Genomic DNA, 17,133 nt, shown 5'->3' with positions numbered 1-17,133 from the left:
TTGCGAGAAAAGGCTCTTAGCCTCTACGCGCTGTTCAAACCTCCCGCCGAAGAGGGACAGCCTTCTGATGAGAAGGAATTCAAAGCCAGCCAAAGTTGGCTTAACAGTTTTAGGAACCGCTTCAACCTCAAAAACGTGCAGACTACTGGTGAAGCTGCATCTGCCAATGAAGAATGATTTAATTTTTGAATACGATCCCTCTATGGAACGAAGCCTCAAAATCAGAAGTAGTATTACGGACGATTTGAGACTGTATCAAGAAATGTTTGAGCAGCTCAAGAGACAACTGCGACAGTTGCCCATCACCATGTTTTTCAAGGAAAAACAACCAGCAGCAGATCAGCCTACGTAATCAACTTCTCGAGCTGAACCAGGGCCAACTACTTGGTCTATGACTCGCTCCCCGTCACCTCCGTCTCCTGGATTGACATCAAGCCCTGATGATCCCCTGTAATTAAAAATACAGTACTGTAAAATTATATTTTGCATATGTACTCTATTATATACTGTACATTACTATATACATTACACATTTATACATATTACTATACAGGGTTGTATACACAAAACCATATACAGTATACTGTACTTTATGGGCGATTTAAGGGATTTTCAAGGGTAATTTTGACTCTACGCAATTTTAGCCATACGCGCTGACTTTAGAACCTAACCCCTGTGTAAGATGCGACTCCACTATACTGGCATTAGAAAAGGTTCAGAAAAGGGCAACTAAAATGATTAGGGGTTTGGAACGGGTCTCATATGAGGAGAGATTAAAGAGGCTAGGACTTTTCAGTTTGGAAAAGAGGAGACTAAGGGGGGATATGATAGAGGTATATAAAATCATGAGTGGTGTGGAGAAAGTGAATAAGGAAAAGTTATTTACTTGTTCCCATAATAAGAACTAGGGGCCACCAAATGAAATTAATGGGCAGCAGGTTTAAAACAAATAAAAGGAAGTTCTTCACACAGCACACAGTCAGCCTGAGGAGGTTATGAAGGCTAGGACTACAACAGGGGTTTAAAAGAGAACTGGATAAATTCATGGAGGTTAAGTCCATTAATGGCTATTAGACAGGATGGGTAAGGAATGGTGTCCCTAGCCTCTGTTTGTCAGAGGGTGGAGAGGGATGGCAGGAGAGAGATCACTTGATCATTACCTGTTAGGTTCACTATCTCTGGGGCACCTGGGATTGGCCACTGTCGGTAGACAGGATACTGGGCTGGATGGACCTTTGGTCTGACCTAGTATGGCCGTTCTTATGTTAAGCACTGGGCCTTCTTGGTGACAGTGGTTTGTTTGTATGTGCTGAAGGATAGGTAGAGCTGTGGGACATCTGCATACTTTGGGAAATTTCAGATGTAGATCCAAATGTCACTCAGGACCATGACTATTAATTAAAGACCCAATCATCTTTATGCAATCAAAATTCCCATTGAATTCTCTTGTAACTTTGCAGCTAATGGAAGTTTTGCCTGAGTGTGGAGATCTGTCACTGTACCTAGCTCTTTCACCCTATTTATTAATAAAAGAGCTCATGTTTCAAGAGGGCGAACAATAAGGTGCATCGATCTTTAATATGCACTAGTGCTGTGTGACTTCAATGGGCTTTGGATGAGGCCCCACAATAGCAGCTGCATTGCATGCCCAGTTTTCTACATCATGAGAGGGACAGAAAAATGCAAAATTTTGACCTGACCATTGTGTAACGGCCCCACGTATGAGCAAGGTGCTGAGTCGCTGCTGCAGTGCATGCCCTAGGGAAGGCTTCCAATCCCTTCTGATGCTGCAGGTCCAGGACTGCAGGAATTGCTGATGGAGGTAGCTGAGGCCCGAGTTACCTCCTTTGTCATGTCCCAAAGTTCAAAATTTTGAAACAGGTTTATATTTAATGAAAACTATTATGGCTGGATGGAACCCATATGGGGCAGGTAGGCTCAGCTCGTCGACAGCTAACTATTTTGAGGATCTCTGGACCCTAATGCCTGGCCATGCAGCTGTCTCTGATGTAGGGTTCTACCCCAAAGACCTCTCCAATAGGTGATTCTTCAGCCCAGGGTTGATGATGTCAAGTGATCTAATTCCACCTCTTGGGTTTGGAAGCTGGTTCAAATGCCTGGTTGATTTGTGGTTAATACAAATCCGTCACTTGTGGGTATCAATGTCAAATAATTAAGGCTATGTTTATGGCACGGAAGTCATGGATTCTGTGACTCCAGAGACTTCCCTGACATTCTCTGCTTCACCCCCAGGGGCTTCACGACTCCGGAGTCAACAGCCAGTGGGGCCCTGGCAGGGTTCCAGCAACAGGTGACAGCAGTGACAAATGACAAGGAGCCCCTGCAAAGTTCCAGTGACAGATGACAGACTCCTGAGGGGCCCTCCTCAGGGTTCCAGTGAGAGGCGACAGCCTTGTGTGGAGGTAGGGCAACGCCTTGGGTGAGCGGCTGGGGTATCCCGTTTTCTCTTTGGGAAATATGGTCACCCTTTCAATATCTTCCTATCAGACTTGCTCAGTTCACAAGTAAAATGATGTTTTTTCTGAAAATCAAGCTCAGTTCTTAATAACTACGATTCTGCAACTGAAATCTAGTTACGAATTCTGTTGATGATGCACATGCTAGAATAATATCCAGCGCACTCTGACCACACCCTGGGCGAACAGGAGTAAAATGACAAAAATATGATACTTTGCTTTTAAACACCCAAGGAGCTGACTTCTTGAGTGAGGAGGTAGGTGCCAATTTTGAAGTCTGAGTTTAGCTACATTTTGGCTCAGATTCAGCAAATCATTTAAGCCTGATCTTAAGTATGTGCTTATGTCTCATTCAATTAAGCATTTGCTTATGTGCTTTGCTGAATTGCGCCTTGAAGATGACAGTGTAATGTGTGACACTATTAAAGTAAATCAGTTCATATTGATTATTAAAGTAAATTCTGCTCTCTCATTAGGCCTGTGAAATTTCCATCCTTCTTGCATGATCTTTGAGGTATTTGGGGTTGAAAGTTTCTATAAAAATGTACAGCCACTGAAGAGACATCCATGCTTGATACTGTTACAATGTGTAATATCTGTGCAAACAAAAGCTTTCTGAATTTGTTACAATTCAAAACCAGTTTGTTAGAAAAGTGCCTGAGCACTGCTTGTATGCACGATCAAAACAAAAAACTCATTTTTTTACTGTTTTTATTGATTATAATAGAAAATCTTGACTCCAAATTCACAATTTTATATGTACATTACCATAAATACAACATGAATTTTTCCTCAAACATTTTATCAAATTCTAATATAAAATTATCATTTCTGTATATTTTTCTGCTAAAACTTTCAAAACACATAAATGTTATCCTGTACTGTACATTATTCTGGAAGCAAATCCTCTCCTAACTCTTCATCAGCAAAGTCATCTTCATCCGTTCTTTTTCTTGCTGCAGTTTTTGGTCTCTCTGTTTGTGGTCCAAGTGGATCTACATAGGAAGCATCTAGGATTCAAAAGAAAACAGTTGAAACGATAAGTTTATGGAGATGGTATGATGGGATAACAAGATTTTGGCAATTAATTGATCTTTAACTATTCATGGTAAATCAGCCCAATGGCCTGTGATGGGATGTTAGATAGGGTGGGGATCTGAGTTACTACAGAGAATTCTTTCCTGGGTATCTGGCTGGTGAATCTTGCCTACATGCCCAAGGTTCAGCTGATCACCATATCTGGGGCTGGGAAGGAATTTTCCTCCAGGGCAGATTGGAAGAGGCCCTGGGTTTTTTTCACCTTCCTCTGTAGCATGGGGCATGGGTCACTTGCTGGAGGATTCTCTGCACTTTGAAGTCTTTAAACCATGATTTGAGGACTTCAGTAGCTCAGACATAGGTGAGAGGTTTATTGCAGGAGTGGGTGGGTGAGATTCTGTGGCCTGCATTGTGCAGGAGGTCAGACTAGATGACCATAATGGTCCCTTCTGACCTTAATATCTGAGTCTATGAGCTTGTATCAATCACACAAGACTAAAATCCAGAATTATGTGGAGCATGCTATAGCTGTGCAAGATGCTTTACAGGACACGAGGGACACTGATTTTGTGCCCTGAAGAGTTTACCGCATTGGGATTTACTAGCTCAAACCATTATACCCACGTGCAGTCTCATTGAAGTCAATGAGATTCTGCATGGGTGTAAAAGTATATGCAGGTTTGGGGGTCTACATTACCCCATTACAGAACAGGAGGAGATAACACAGAGAGGAGGAAGAGAACCATAGCGGTCATGCAGATGTTCTGGTGGCTAGAGTTTCTTTTTCAAAATTATTTCTATTGCTTTATTACAGGTATATAGTTAATAAGCAAGACTTAGAGAAATAGGTTTTAGGAAGGGGCTTGGCAGAGGAGGAATGGTGGATGGGTTCAGTAAGAGAATTCCAGGCATTAATGAATTTCAATGGGATTTAGGTGCCTATCTCCCTTAGGCTCTTTTGAAAAGCTCCCCTTAATAAAATAAGAATGTGTGATTGCAAAAGTACAAAAACCGGTAGGGGATTGCAGTGAGCAGATTCGGTAGTTGAAATCACTTTTTGAAATGGATATGACAACATACAAGCATAAGTTAATGATTTAATGGTAGACCTGGGAACAAAGAAGCTATAACTATTTTTCCGTCCATGTTTCATGATGAAAATTCTTCCACAATTTGTGCAATTCAATATGATTTTTAGCAATTATTTTTCTCATTCCCTTTGTCTTGGCAAGATGGGGCAACTCAGAAGGTACCACAGTCCACTTGCCTATTTCTTTATTACCGCTGCTTTCATAAGGTTCATTTGTTCCAGGCAGAGCCCTCAGCTTGGCACTTAGTCGTTCCCCTTTAGCACTACCGCCACTATCTGGAAAAAAAAAATTAGAAACACCACAATAAAACACTGTCGCATACTTCATGAAAACAAGCTAAGCAACTGAAATTGGACTAATTTGCATGAAATAAGTTTTTTGTATCTTACGCCATTATTTTCCTGAGGGCCATCATATTGAATTTTAATACAGATTTCTAAAAATATGACCTCTGTGATCTGTGTAACAAAATACACAGTGGCACTCATGCTGTGGGATAATTAAACTTTTATTTTAAGTCTTTTTAGCTTCAAATTCTAACATCTTAAAACATCTATTAAAATTAAGGAAAAGTAATATTTGAGGGTTTAAATAGATTAAAACATGTGATTCCTACAAACGATGCCTGTTTTACAATGCATACAAACATTTCAGACATGTATATATATATATTGGTGTGATCCACCTGTCAGATTATCAGTCTTAAATCCAGAACACTTACTTTGCCTTTCATTAGAAACACCTGTGTGGCATTGCTATTAGCATGGCTGTCAGGCACAGTTCATACATACAGCACATCTTGGCTCTGCATCTTGCTGTAAACATTCTATTCACAGCTCAGTTTGCAATGGGCCCCCTGGAATGCGACTGTTCTGATGGCTGCCTAGTATCCAGACACTGTCAGATTAACATTCTAGTGCCACAGCAGTATTCCAGACCCTCTAAACGGTAGATTCACAGGGCAGCCTTGAATCTTTTTCACAGTTTATCGGAAGCTTTCAATTTTGTCTGCTGGAACAATTTGTGATTCAATATTTTGCTTCCAGGGGAAAATGCCCCTTGTTTTGGATTGGTGTATTTGCAGAGCAGCTTATGCCATGCAGCCAAACATAAGTATACTCCTTTGCAACATGCAACAATGCTGTTATTAGAAATGTTTCCAGCTGAAAGGGAACAGGCAACGGGGATGAAGTCAGGAGTTGGCTACAAATTATAATTCCCATATTTATTACATATGTTCTGTTCATAAATTGTTATAATTTTTACAAATGTATTCTTCCCCAAGGAAGACAAATATTTATTTTACGCTAATATGACTGCTGAGTGCATCATGCTCAGCCATTCACAAGCCCTACAGGAAGACATTGCCTCTGCTCCAAGGAACATATAATCTAAGGCAGACAGAGAAAATATAGTTTTGGGTATAGGGTGAGGAGAAGGGTTTATTATTTATCTGTCTTTGGTGGATTATTATCGAAAGGCTTCATGGATGAAATGTGTTTTAAGGAGGGATTTGAATAAACAGAAATCAGTTGGGAGAGAAGGGGCCTGATCCAAAGCTCAGTGAAGTCTCTTACTAATTACATCATGCTTTGGACAAGACTTAGGGGCCAGGAAGTGAGTAGCAAGCTAGAAAAAGTATGGAAGAAGGTGTGAAGATGAGAATCGGAGGAGGATTAAAAAGGGTCTGCAGGGAGAACTAAGAGAGAAGGTAGGATCTGTGTACCTAGGTGTTACAATAATACAAATAATAAATAATAATAATGCCGTAGGACTCTGAAGACAGTAAGTTTGCACTTGATGAAAGTGACAGGAAAGGAAGGGATATGAAGAGGGATAGTGAAGGGATGTGAAGAGGGGAATCACATGGTTGGGATTGCCAGAGAGGAAGACTACTAATGGTAGCAATTGTATAAATTTAATAGGTTCGTTTCAGAGAGGAGGAGGATGTTGAAACCAAGATAGAGAAAATCAAGGTAGCATGTGAAAGGGTTCTGACAGTTAGAAAGGAAGCACGTAATTTAGAGATATTACAAAGAAGCAGTAGCAGGGTTTGACATAAACAGAAAAGCAGGAGAAGAGCTGAACATAAACCAGAAATGCAGACAGACTATAAATAAACTGAAGACCTGAAGAAGAGCTCTGTGTCCCTCAAAAACTTGTCTCTTTCACCAGCAGAAGTTGGTCCAATGAAATATTACCCCATACACCTTGTCCCTCTCATAAATAAACCATCCACTGTACTTTAGCACCCTAAATTGAGAAATTTAACTATGAGGCCTCTTGGACTGAATCCTAAGGTCCTTATGTAGCTTTTACTTAGTCCTTACTCAGGCAAAATTATCATGACATTAAGTGAATGGGACATGTGACAGAGTAGCTGTGGATTTCCCTATTTTTTTTAATTCAAACACAAGAAACCACTTCTTTCTGACAAAACAAAAACTAGCAGACTGAAAAAAAAATGAAGGTTTTCTGAAGTGAAATACAACATGCAGTATGTGATTTGCTTTGTCTGCATATTTACTCCTTACACATAAAACAGCACCCATTGTACAAAATGAAAAGCTTTCAATTCTCAAAGCAAAATACAGGACTATAAAAAGAGTTCATTCTACTAACTAGCGAAACCTACCACTCTTTTGTATCTGCCTTTAAATACTGATACACTTTTACCAAGTTATTTGCCTTTTCAACACCTAGCCCATTACCAAGTTTCAACCAAACCAATCTGAATTTGCTGAAGACATGCTCTGTTGATGCTGAGCTGGCTGGACAGAAGTGGAGGTCTGTTAATAATGGATAATTCTGAAATCAACTGTCCTGTCTTCCATAGCTTTACTTCCATAACTAAGATGCTCACCTTCCAGACCAACAACCTCCCAATTAGCAATGACTCCACCCATTCTTCTTCCCCTCTGGGCTTCTAGACATTTTTTCCCCTTTTGTTTCTTAATAGACATAAAAAGACCCATTCTTGTGTTTTCATCCCTTCCCTTTTAACTATTTAGAATAAAGCTTTCACTCACAGATTGAAATTAGAGCTTGATTTAAAAACTTTCAAATGAATGCTATATTTATATAAATACTTTAGAGTGACATACAAGTTCAGAAAGGGAACACTTTCCAAAAACTCTGCTGGGTTGGGTTTTTTTTCTGGAAAAAACTGAGTAAGGATCTGAGGATTTAGACCTCTATGCTAATGGGGTGCATATCCAAGAGCAAAACATTAACACCCCCCCTCCAAAAAACAAACAAACAAACAAACCCACAAGATGGAATAAGCCTGGCTGCAAAACCCATAGAACACTTTTTTTTTGTATCTTCTATACAAGCAGTACAACACAAAATAACAGTGTTCACCTCTCATTGATTTTTTTCAATCTGAAAATAATCATATTTAGTGAATATCCAGAGTCAAACCAACCAACAAACCAATCCTATAAGTTTCTGCTCAAGCAAAACTCCCATATCTTTGGGGGTTATGAACAGAGATTGAAAGGAAAAGCCACTCCTACTTATCACGAGGGGAATCTTTGTTTTTGGGAGGTGTTAAACCCTAGCAAGGGATGCATGACTTGGCCGTCACTGGGTAGTAATTAATAAGCTTGCTGACAGAGAGCTTTATAATTTGATTGTAAGTAGTGAAAACTTCTGTCATAAAATTTTACATTTTGCAGTTCTCTTTGCATATAAATCTTTTATATATTTTTTTACTCTCTCTAAATGTGTAATTTGGCCAACTCCATGGAACTTAATTTTGCAATGGAGACTGTAGGACTGTAGGACCCCACACTGGACATAAGAATTTCAAAGGAGGAGCTTTTAAATCATTTAAAATCATTTTAGCACAAATGTGCATACTTTACAGAGGTGAGATTTCTCGTCTGTAGTCAACAGAAAATCTGGTTTGCTTTAATATGCATTCCACACTTGTGGGTTTTGGAAATAACACCAAATTTCACCAAAAATGACCACTGATTGTCTGCCTGTCTAGCCAAGGAAAAAAGGAAACAGCTGTAAAATTAAATAAAAATGTGTTATTAAAAATGCATCACCCTTGATTAAAGAATAATTTACACAGACCTTTTAACACTTCTGAGAAAGGTCTGCACCTATTTTCAGGGAAAAGACAGCTGCCAAAATGGGAGGAAAGATAGAGATCAGGCAAAGAAAGAGTCCAAAGAAACCAAAAGCAGGACAAATTCACAAACTTATTATAACTACTGGGGTGACAGAAGGCATGTATAAAGAAATAAAAATATAAAGATAATATGAAGACAAAGGATGACAATGAAAACTCTGTGGAAGCAAGGAATTTCTGTAGAGGTTTTATCTGCTACTGTATAGATTCTGAGTTATAATAATTGTTGGAAAGACTAAACAAGCACTTGCAGTAAAGATCCACTGCAAACATTTCTCAGACTGCAAATAAGTTCTACCTACCTTATTCTAGGAATAGTACAAATAGTAAGAAGAGCAATTTTATCATTTACTTTTAAAATAATAAAAGTTACTGCCCATAATGAAAACAATATTCTATGCAGTCACAAATTTTAGTCAATTAACTTTATTTATTTAACAATGGCACATATAGTGAAGAGTTGAACTAGCTCTTTGTGTCAGTGACTAACTTCCAGTGAAAGTAAAGTGACTTTAATCTGCAAAGGAGCAATTTATCATTCTCTATTAAAAAGCCATTAGTACATCATCACTGTAATTAGTCGAGTAGGGCCATTCACACTGTATTGATTTTTGGTCCATCCAAAATGCCAATAGACCAATACAATATTAACTGAAGGAATGTTTTTCTTTGGTTTAAAGAACCAAAAAATAAAAAACCTCTAAAAGAATTTGAGTACAAAAAGCAGGTTAAGATATTTTATAAATTTGATTTAAAAATTATATTTAATCAGGAAAAGCAAGTAAACTTGGAATTATGGCTACCAGTCTCAATCTCCCTTACTTCTCTCAATCTGTGCGCATAATGGTTAATCGGATTTATACATGCATAGAGATGGATAATACACTCCGAATCCTGGGATTTATTACTGTGCACAAAATCCTGTGCCAATCCTCCTGGGGTTTCCTAGCGCAAATGGTCACACAAAAGAAAATAAAGAATTAACTTCTCATCTGCTGGTAGCTGCTAGGCTACTGACAGACTATTTGTCATTTTCAAGTGTGAGGCTAACTCTAGAGGAAAGGTCAACAAAAAATCAGAGGTTGTTATGGAAAAACCAATGCATCAATTACATTCACAGCAAACTAGATTTGGTGACCATTTATTCAATACACAGACAAAGTACATTCCCCTGTGAACGCACTAGCACACCTTACTGATTTTTTAAATTAACATTTGATTGACATGACTAGTCTGTTAAATATGAAATCAGAGATTTCACTTGAGTTCATAAAATCACTAGAAAAGACAAGTCATGGACGCTGTAATCATGCTCACTCAGTAATATCATAACACTCTGTTAAATAGAGAGATCTGATGACTGTATTCCTATATGTCGCTCTACACAAGAGCTCACTGTTCTAATGATTGCTTTGTTTTTTATATTTACATGGCATGCATTTGTAAATCTGTTAAAACTTCCTAAATAAACAAAGCATTAAAATAAATAAATCATATATACTTTTATCTGACCTTTGCAATACACAAAACAAGGTGGATTAAGGGTAGAGTGGCAGCCTTAACTCTGATTTTCCTATATGCAGTATTGTTGTAACTGTGTTGGTCATAGGATATTAGCGAGACCAGGTGGGTGAGTTAATATCTTTTACTGAACCAACTTCTTTGGTGTGAGAAACAAACTTTTGAGCTTACACAGAAGAAGAGCTCTGTGTAAGTCTGAAAGCTTGTCTCTCTCTCTCTCTCTCCCCAACAGAAGTTGATTCAATAAAGATATTACCTAAAACACCTTGTGTCTCTGCTTTTCCTAGCTACTTATGTCATACGCTTAATGTAAAATTTAGCGTAATTACATATTATGCATAAATGTGCACACTTATTAATGGTTCACTCATATACTTTCAACTGCACTTTAAAAGCTACTGTTGATTATTGTACATACAGATGGCGCAGATTGCTAGAAGGGAAAATTAAACTAAAAAGAATGAACATAAAAAACAAATCCACTGGTAATTTTTATGTGGAAGAATGATTAGTACAGCAAAATCTTGTATACGTAGTTCTACTTTGGAATACTTAAAGGTTTTGGCACTGCTATCTCCAGCTGAAAAGGTTCTAATTTCTCTGCAAATGTTTTTGTACTTCTTAGTCGGCAGATTAGTTACATGTGTAACGCCAACAGACCCCGGTTGTCGGCGGGCGGGGTACATACTTCCCCTAACTGAAGAAGTGTGTCCCGAGCTTCAGAGACTTCCCAGTTGAAATCCTGGATGAGCTCCCACTTGTTACACCAACAGACCCTGGTTGTGGCGGGCGGGATCGAACCGGGATCTCTGGAGCTTAGTGCATGAGCCTCTACCACAGGGGTGGGCAAACTTTTTGGCTCAAGGGCCCCATTGGGGAATAGAAATTGTATGGTGGGCCATGAATGCTCACAAAATTAGGGTTGGGGTACGGGAGCAGGAGAGGGCTCTGGTTGGGGGTTCAGGCTCTGGGGTGGGGCTGGTGATGAGGAGTTTGGGGTATAGGAGGGTGCTCTGGGCTGGGACTGAGGGGCTCAGAGGGCAGGAGGGGGATCAGGGCTGGGGCAGGGAGTTGGGGCATGGGGAGAGACTCAGGGGTGCAGGCTCCAAGTGGCGCTTACCTCAAGTGGTTCCCGGAAGCAGCAGCATGTCCCTTTTCTGGCTCCTATGCAGAGGCACGGCCAGGCGGCTCTGCACACTGCCCCATCCGCAGGCACCACCCCTGAAGCTCTCATTGGAGCGCTGGAAGGGGCCATTGGAGCACGTAGGAACCAGAGCGGGGCCATGCCACAGCTTCTGGGCGCTGCGGCCCCCGACCCAGCACCCTGGCTGGAGCGGGGCCAAGCCATGTGGTGCCGCCTGTGACCCAGCGCCCCGGCTGGAGCAGCTCCAGACCCAGCGTCCCAGTCAGAGCGGTCCCCAACCCAGTGCTCCAGCCAGGGCGCCGGAGCAGGGCCGAGCTGCGTGGTGTGGCTCCTGACCGAGCACACTGGCTGGAGCAGGAACGACCCATGTGGTGTGGCCCCCGACCCAGCGCCCCAGCCATAGCTCTACCACATGAACTAAAAGCCAACTGTCTGTTAGCTAAGGCTGTAGAGCAGACTCTGGTCTCAGTGCCACTAGATGGGACAGAACACCACACCCAGGAGGTGTGTGGGTTACACATGTACACCACATCAGTCAAATTATACAGATTTACAGCTGGTATTTCTAAGAAAACTTTCAGTGGTCATAAGTTAGAGAGATGGGAAGAACAATTATAACACAAGCAATTCCTCCAATATCACAGAATACATTAATTCTATTTTTAGTACTATTTTACACAATGTATATCAGGCACAGAACATGCATGAAATACTTTCTTTTCCCAGGATATTAAGAGTGAAATCATTTAGTTAGATCTAAGTCACCTTAAAAAATTCAAGTGTCTTAAATAAAGTGCATAGTGGGCTAAAGTTCTTAACAGAGAATCAGGATGCTTCACCAACCCAAAATATGTTTAAATGCCTCTCACTATGTCCTTCACACTTTGAATGATGGTGGTGGGGGTCCATGGAGAAAAGGGAGCTTGGTTTGACCAAAACCCATGAATTCAGCACTCTGCCCAGCTAATGCAAAGTCTTATCTAAAATTCTGCTTAAGAGTAAACCATTTCTAGCATGGAAGTTAAACTAACCCATAGGGTGTGCTAATACACAGAAAACATGTTCAGTTTATTCCAGTGTGAGGATCTGGAGTTAATGGAGCATGAAGGGGAAAATAGTCCAGTCCCCCCTGGAAGCCAACTGAAAATGCAACTGATTGTGAAGCTCTTGCCTTAAGATAGTGAGAAGACTTTCTGCAAATCTCTTGCCTTACAGTGCAGACCTGAACTGCAATGCCTATTGCCCTTCATACTCTAAAATCCATGTGTCCCTTTGTTACACAAGGAGATTCCTGTAGGCTCTACTAAGTGTATACAAATATGAAGAGCCAACCCTATTCCACTCTCTGAGGTAACTGTAGGAGGGATGGAGAAGGCAAAGAAACTCAGATTTTCCTTGTGGAGTTTCCTTCACTTTTTTCCCTGTTGGGGTCTGGGGAGTCAAGGAGAAGGCAAGCAGTGCAGCCTTTCAATCCCATGGATTCTGGAGATGGATGAGAGAAGGGGACCAACCCACCTGCAGACAACTTGCTCACTCTAAACTGCCTCTCTGGGCCACTATCTCCTCTCTGTATTTTTTTTATTACAGAAAAGCATTGTAAGGTGAGGAACCAATATCATCTCATCCCATCACCAAAAAAAAAAAAAATAATTCAAAATGCAAATCTGAGGCTTGCTGAGGAAAGATAGGTTTTCTACATATGTTAGGAGAACCCAAAAGTGGTCAAATTTTGGATGTTCATTTTAGCTATAATCTTTGAAATTGCCAGATCTAGACTGTGTCTAGATCTTTTAGTGATACTTCTGGGTCTTTCTGTAAAAGAAAAAAATAATTCCAAGCTTATTTCTCATCTCTCTGTTGTAGCAAAATGCTACTTAGTTGTGCATTGGAAAAAGAAAGAACGCCGAAACTGTTTAAAGGGTCAGGAACATATTTCTTGTGGAAAACCTTGCTAACAATACAAAAATAAATCGTAGTGATTTCAACACAACTTGGTTCCCTTTTTTGAAATTTGAACAAATTAAACCTTCAAAAGCAACCAAGACTGGATAACTTTTAACTGCTTTTCTTTGCTATGATAGAGATACAGTCCTCCACTGAACACTCTTGCAGATCTCTGTTTTTCTGGTCTCCCCTTTTTGTACTCTATCTGCCATATATATGCAGAGAATAGTTGAATTCTTAGGATTATGCTGTAATGTTTCTCCTGCATCTTCTGTATGGTTTTATTTCTGAAAAGTGGTATATTATTTTTAAGTTTTATGGGCAAATCTAGCCCACTTAATCCTCCCAGTAGTCTCCCCTCTGCATGTGTTTTCAGTGTCACTGTCCAAAACAAGGGAGCCTTGTACTATTATTGGTTCTACTATAAGTAAGCATACAGTTCTGTCACAGATTCTGGGACCTCCATGACTTCTTCTGGGGCAGAGCTGGAGCAGCTGTCAGCCCCAGGGTTGTAGCCAGCCCTGGGGCACTAGCCCCCGGAACGGCGGCCAGCCTAGGGGCTTGCCAGGGCAGTGGCTGGTGTTGGGTCAGCAGGCTGGAGCAGCAGTAATCAGCCCCTACCACAGGCGCAGCAGCTGCAAGCCCCAGAAGTGCTCTGTTTATCCCACTACAGGGTATTTTAGTAAAAGTCTGGGATTGGTTGCGGGATTCCGTGAATTTTTGTTTATTGCCCGCGACCTGTCCCTGACTTTTAATAAAAATACTTGTGACAGAATCTTAACCTTAACAATAAGTAAGTAGATATGGATAAAACATTTGAAAAAGTCTATGAAAACTCATAAAGAAACATAGGCATATTTGGCTGCAAGAGAGTAAAGTTAAAAATTATAAAAAATAGTATGTAAAAACAATCCCTTGTACTCAGCAGACAAGAACTGACTTCAGGATTCCACATTTTTCCTGGATCAGCCAATGATATCAAATCTCTAAAATAGTTCAGAAAAATGATCCCCACTGGCCTTTGCAAAGAAACTGAAGAAATGAATCCCCAAATTTGTGTATTTAATTTTTTTTAGCAATAAACATATCAAAAAATCTTGAATAAAGTAACCCACATTTATGTTATTTGTGTGACTCAGGCAGACTGTGTACATAGAATTTTTAAACTGTGAAACACAGACTTGCAATCCTGTTAAGCTACGCCAAGCACAGAAAAAATGAGTATTTAGGGCTTCTGGTCCCACTGGATCTTACTGCAAGTTTGTAAATGGGAGCTATACTACAATACAGTCCTTATGTCTATTGCCTCTTTTGTGCCAACTTCTTCACTGATAGTGTTTCCCAGAGCTAGCATACCCAGTTATCAATTGGTGGTGCCTTTGACTGCTTCTGAAAAGTTTAAGTAGTACATCTTACCTCAACTTTTAATTGGGAGCCCCAGCAAAAATACCTTCAGGCTCAGTACAGAGCCTCCTTTGTAATACTGCTTATTTGTTGAGCTGTTTCAAAAACTCTTTGATCAGTTGCACCAAATTTGCATAAATGAGCATCCGAAGAACCTTTTCCTACAAAGATTTGTTCCCAAAGCATAAACTCTCTTCAGTCTCTCAGGAGTTAAATACAATAACTGCACAACTTTGCACAAAAATCAAAATCAATATGGAAGAGTGCACAGCTATAGCTCAACTCAGACCCCATTGCTCTTACGAGATTTGATCTCTTACATTAGTGTTCCAAGGGTCCATACTTTTCTCTACATGTGGTCTAAGGCCGACGTATGAATCTGTGGAATTGAAAAAACTCAGTGCCTCAGTGCCTTAGAATTACTAGAGCTTGTGGCAGAAGCTCCTAATGAGTTCAACTGTCTTTCCATTTTCCACATATATTTTTTGTCCTTAGGAGAACTATTGGCAAAATGGTAGCTCAGGGTCTTTAATGCTGTCTTACCTTCTCAGCTAGAATCTTTCTTATTTCCCCTATTAGCTGTCCTCTTGCATTTATATCCTTATTTATTAAGCTACCAAACATCCCTTTCTCTCTCAGTTAATGTTCCATTCTTTCACTAATAAGGGTACATACAATGACAGAATGTAGCAGTGAAAGAGGCCCTTTGCAACACTTACATGGATATCAGGGCCATTGTTTTGCACAGGTCTGAATCCCTTGGTCTGACCCCAATGCTGTCCTCCATTTCTACCTAAACAAGCATGGGGTCCACAAGTCATCCTGCATGGCTACTTTGTAACCAGACCATAGGTGCAGAGGACTTTGCCTGGGCCCAGCCCACTATAGTGAATTTCTTCCTTAGGGTTTATAAGTAGGGCCCTACCAAATTCATGGGCCATTCTTGTAAATTTCACAATCACAGGATTTAAAAAATCTGAACTCTCTCGGTGTTGTAACCATGGGGGTCCCGACCCAAAAGGGGGTTGTGTGGGGTGGTTGCATGGCTACTGTAGAGGGGATGTTGTATTGCCACCCTTACTTCTGTGCTGCTGCTGGTGGTGGCACTGCCTTCAGAGCTGGACCTCCAGACAGCAGCTGTGGAGCTTCCTGCAGCCCGGGGAGGTTCCTGGAGGTGGGTCTGCCCTGGTCCCAGGAGCGAACCATGCAGGGAAAGAGGAAGTTCCATCCCTCCCCAGCTCAACCGTCACCCACCCGTAAGGCTGGCCCTGCCCCTCGCATACCATGCCACCCTCACTTCTGTGCTGCTGCTGGTGGTGGTGCTGCCTTCAGAACTGGGTGCTTGTCAGGAGCCATCACTCTGCACTCTCCAGCCACCCAGCTCTGAAGGCAGCAAAGAAGTAAGGGTGGCAATATCGCAAGCCCCCTACAACAGATTTCACAGGGGAGAGCAGATTTCATGATCCATGACGTGTTTTTCACAGCCATGAATTTGGTAGGCCCTGTTCATAAGGATCATGAATCTCCAAGATTCATATAGGTGACAAGAACCCAAAAATCAGTTATCAGAAAAAGAGGCAATCTGAAATGATATTATTGTATGTTTTCTAAATATAACAGTTTTCTATAACTTCAGATTTAATTCATGTGAATAAATGTTTAGGTGACAGTACAGGTGTGTGTGATAAAGCAGACTAAAACATTCCATACATAAACGTGTGGCGGTCATATCTATGCAATAAATTGCAGAACTATGTATTGTTTATCATGCACTTTTGACTGCCTGACCTGCACTTTGCTCACTAATCTATCTGTGTAGGATTTATTCTAATATTTCAAATCCCTGAGCAGATTCAAAAAACTGTCCCAGAAATGTTTTCTTCTCTTCTCTTTTCTTCCTCTTTTCCCTCCCACCATGAGAAATTTCCCCTTAAAATTATCTTGGCCTGAGGCCCAAAACGGCAATATTCAATCCCCAACAAGTGATGGGGTTTCTCTATATAAAAATGTAATTAATTCAAAGTCTATCTCATAGGAGGGCAGAGCTGAAAATGGGGGCTCCATACCATTACAAAATAGAAATATAACCCTTTTCCTAAGGCACCCCAGGACTCCGTTCTAGCCCCATAAGATCCTAAAATAGGAGACTTAATAGACATAAAATGTTTAAGTACTGAAAAGCTATTTTGGGCTATGTTGGTGGTTTTCATGGCTCTCTCTGAGCCTTATTCAGTTGGATAAGTGGTAATTAAGACATCTGGCTTCACAGGTGGAAGGATAAGAAAAATAGTCCAATTTTTATTAAAAAACAAAAACTTCCTGAACCATTCCACACATTGGTTTTCTGTAACAGGAAGTGTAAGCAGCATG

The 17,133-nt window shown here is 40.6% G+C and overlaps 1 protein-coding gene across 3 annotated transcripts in view; it reads right to left on the bottom strand.

Moving 5' to 3' along the window:
- Nucleotides 1-3,171: 3,171 nt before the first annotated feature.
- The window catches only part of IFT88 (intraflagellar transport 88), an 85,037-nt gene continuing 71,075 nt past the window's right edge, over nucleotides 3,172-17,133 (bottom strand). For all 3 annotated transcript variants that reach the window (XM_048845265.2, XM_048845275.2, XM_048845255.2), the window contains exons 25-26: nucleotides 4,783-4,881; nucleotides 3,172-3,487 (exon numbers count right to left, since the gene is read on the bottom strand). In XM_048845265.2, coding sequence (XP_048701222.1) covers nucleotides 3,366-3,487; nucleotides 4,783-4,881 — 221 coding nt within the window. In that variant the 3' untranslated portion in view covers nucleotides 3,172-3,365. The remainder of the gene's footprint in view (nucleotides 3,488-4,782; nucleotides 4,882-17,133) is intronic.

Source organism: Caretta caretta, chromosome 1, assembly GCF_965140235.1.
Source record: "Caretta caretta isolate rCarCar2 chromosome 1, rCarCar1.hap1, whole genome shotgun sequence".
In the NCBI taxonomy this organism is placed as follows: Eukaryota; Metazoa; Chordata; order Testudines; family Cheloniidae; genus Caretta; species Caretta caretta.
The sequence above is the reverse complement of the archived record's forward strand: the minus strand, read 5'-3'. Positions and strand labels throughout refer to the sequence as shown.